The sequence below is a fragment of the Eurypyga helias genome, unplaced genomic scaffold (assembly GCF_000690775.1).
Source record: "Eurypyga helias isolate BGI_N326 unplaced genomic scaffold, ASM69077v1 scaffold42852, whole genome shotgun sequence".
Lineage (NCBI taxonomy): Eukaryota > Metazoa > Chordata > Aves > Eurypygiformes > Eurypygidae > Eurypyga > Eurypyga helias.
The window spans coordinates 9,869-12,940 of record NW_010235062.1 but is presented as its reverse complement, the minus strand read 5'-3'; the positions used below and the strand labels follow the sequence as shown (position 1 = coordinate 12,940).

The 3,072-nt window shown below is 54.9% G+C and overlaps 1 protein-coding gene across 1 annotated transcript in view; it reads left to right on the top strand.

Annotated features, from left to right (window-relative positions):
* Positions 1-1,066: 1,066 nt before the first annotated feature.
* Positions 1,067-3,072, top strand: part of NPNT (nephronectin) — a gene marked incomplete at both ends in the record, with an annotated part of 11,223 nt that continues 9,217 nt past the window's right edge. The window contains 2 exon segments of the mRNA XM_010146614.1: positions 1,067-1,186; positions 1,989-2,108. Coding sequence (XP_010144916.1) covers positions 1,067-1,186; positions 1,989-2,108 — 240 coding nt within the window.

The following is a 3,072-nucleotide window of genomic DNA, read 5'->3' as shown; positions in this document are numbered from 1 at the left end:
TTCTGGGATTCTATGATTCTAAGGCAGTGCTCACTCCATCTGTACTCCTTGTTGGAAGCATTGTCTGCTGATAGGAAAATTGTAGGCTGAAGGTTTTCAGTTGAAGTCATGAATTCTGTGTTAATTTGTACATCTGAAGCATTAGCCTTCCTGGCTAGGCCTGGACAGCTATCACTGATGTCAGGTACCTTCTTCCCGTGGTTTCTGGGTGGTAAGGAACACGTTTTCTCCGTGAGATTGTTGGACGTACGTGAGCATCAGCTTTCCCACCTTCCTCTGCCCCTTGTTTTGAAGCGTGTTAGCGGGCTGCTGGGTTGCTGGCAGCTCGCTGACAGTGATTGCAGCAGTGGCATCTGCTTTCCCTCTCCTCCTCCTGAGCTCGGCCTGGTCCTGCACACGGCATCCGTGGGGCGAGGTGTGAGCAGCCTCACTTGTGCATGCCCTAACGAAACTCCGAGGAGACCTCATTGCAGCTTTCCAGTATCTGAAGGGCCTACAAGGGTGCTGGGAGAGGACTTTTTACAAGAGCCTGTAGTGACAGGACAAGGGGTAATGGGGACAAATTGAAATCAGGGAGGTTTAGATTAGATATCAGGAAGGAATTCTTCCCAGAGAGGGTGGGGAGGCACTGGGACAGGTTGCCCAGAGATGTTGTGGATGCCCCATCCCTGGGAGTGTCCAAGGCCAGGCTGGATGAGGCTTGGAGCAACCTGGGCTATGGAAGGTGTCCCTGCCCATGGCAGGGGGGTTGGAACTGGATGGTCTTTAAGGTCCCTTCCAACCCAAACCATTCCATGATTCTATGATTCTATGAAACCGCTGTTGGCACCTCCTCCAGCGCTAAGGCCGTCCTTTCCGAGGGGATGTCTGAGGGAGAGGAGCGTACCCGCCCTTGGCAGGAGCGGTGACCAGTGCTTCAGGCAGGATACTCTGGACACCTGCTGTCACCGGGGCTGCATACCGAAAGCTGATTGCCCCAGTTTTCCCTCTTTCTGCAGGATCCTGCAGCTTTTTCACACGTACTCTGTATGTTCTCTTTTCCCACCCCCCTTCCCCGTCCTTGCAGATCTGAATGAGTGTGGACTGAAGCCGCGGCCGTGCAAGCACCGCTGTATGAACACCTACGGCAGCTACAAGTGCTACTGCCTCAACGGCTACATGCTGATGCCAGACGGAACGTGCTCAAGTACGGCAAGGCTCGCCGCTTGCTCTGCCGAGCTCCTCGAGATCCCTGCCTGGGGGTCCCTGGGAAACTTGTGTGACATGGAGTCCCAGAGTAAAAGAAATTTGGAAATTTGGTGTTTGCACAAGATGAGCTGCTTTTTTCTAATGAAATTAAGCTCAGCAAACCAAGAGCAATGTTTTGATTCTATTGGTTTTCTTACGAGTTGCCCCAGAAGCATTCCTCAGTGCTGTAAATCACTGCTCATTGGCCCTCAAGGACGAGTGCTTCCCGCTGGCCGTGCAGCGAGACACCGGCAGTTCTGCTGCCCTGTGTCCCTGTGAATGTGACACCATTCCAGCTGCAGGTGTGGGGTGGTTGGCTGGTGCAGAATTGTACCACCGTCTCTCTGCAGGTCAGGTGCCTACTTGCTCCCGTAAGAGGGGGTACTCTGAGCGTCTGGACAGGGAGGAGGGCAGAGAAATTACCTTTAATTAGAGATACTCCTGTTTTGAAACAGCAGTACTGTCCAGGTGGGTTTACGGTACGTTCTGGGCTTTATATTCCCCACGGGGACTGCATTCCGTGACACAACTGGCTACCATCGGGGTAGTTTTGGGTTTGGTGGGGTTGTTTTTCCCCTTAGAGATGTAATTTGTGGAGAGAAAAAAAAATTACTGCCGATGCATTTGTTCTTTCGAGCCTGAACGGGCAGCTGTTAGATTCAACAGGCATTTTTCCACTTCCATCGTACAACTTCTTCATTCTCCAAAGTTTTTAGTCTTTTTCTGGTCTTCTCTAACCACGTTCCATTCTGTGTCCCTAGGTGCCCTTTCTTGCTCGCTGGCAAACTGTCAGTATGGCTGCGATGTGCTGAAGGGGGAGGTGCGCTGCCGCTGCCCTTCCCCGGGACTGCAGCTGGGGCCCGACGGCAGGACGTGCGTAGGTAGGTGACCAGAGTCGCGTCCGTGGGCTCGTGCCGTGCTTCTCCCCCCAGCGCCTTCGTCCTCGCGCCGAACGCAGTCCCAGAGCATGGAATCATAGAATCACTAGGTTGGAAAAGACCTTAGAGATCATCCAGTCCAACCGTATCTGTCCACCACTAAACCATATCTCTCAGCACTTCATCCACCCGTCTCTTAAACACATCCAGGGATGGTGACTCCACCACCTCCCTGGGCAGCCTGTTCCAGTGTGTGATAACCCTTTGGGTGAAGAACTTCTTCCTTACGTCCAAAGGAAGCGTTGAGGAGGCGTTACGCGCCGTGTCGCGGCGATGCTGGTGAGGGTTGGGGTAGGTGTGGTGCTCGGGCGCTCTGGGGCGGGAGTTGCCAGCGCGTGCTCCCAGAGCACGTGGGGTTGAAGCTGCTGCCCGTCTGGCGTACCCTGAAAACCCCAGGTTAAAATAAACGCAGGGGTTCAGACCGTAGGAAAGTGAAACGCGTTCCACCTCTGTGACGTGGAAAAGGTGCTGATGGTTAGTGGTGTGGCGATGTGCCACGCTCCGCGGGGCTCTGACCCACGGTGTGACGGGGGATTTCAGCAGTCGTTCCCTGCACGTCCTGAGTGGAGACGGTGCTCCAGTGATTTTATTAGTTCTGTCCTGTGCAGTGCTGCAGGTCCCTAACCAGTAAAGACACTGGAGCCGAGGAACGGGAGGGAACGTGGGCCCCAGTCGTCCATTTGGGTATCGTCGTTGTCCGCGGGGGAGGTGGTTCCCCAGGGGACTGACCCGACCTCACCCAGGGTTTGTTGGCAGAGCAAGGGACAGGTTCTGGGTCTTCCCGTGTGAGGAGCAGGCTCAGCTCCAAGTCCGAGGTGCACAGCTGGCATGTTGATCGAGTCCGGAGGGGAACACGGAGATGCTCCGAGGGCTGGAGCCCCTCTGCCATGGGGACAGGCTGGGGGGG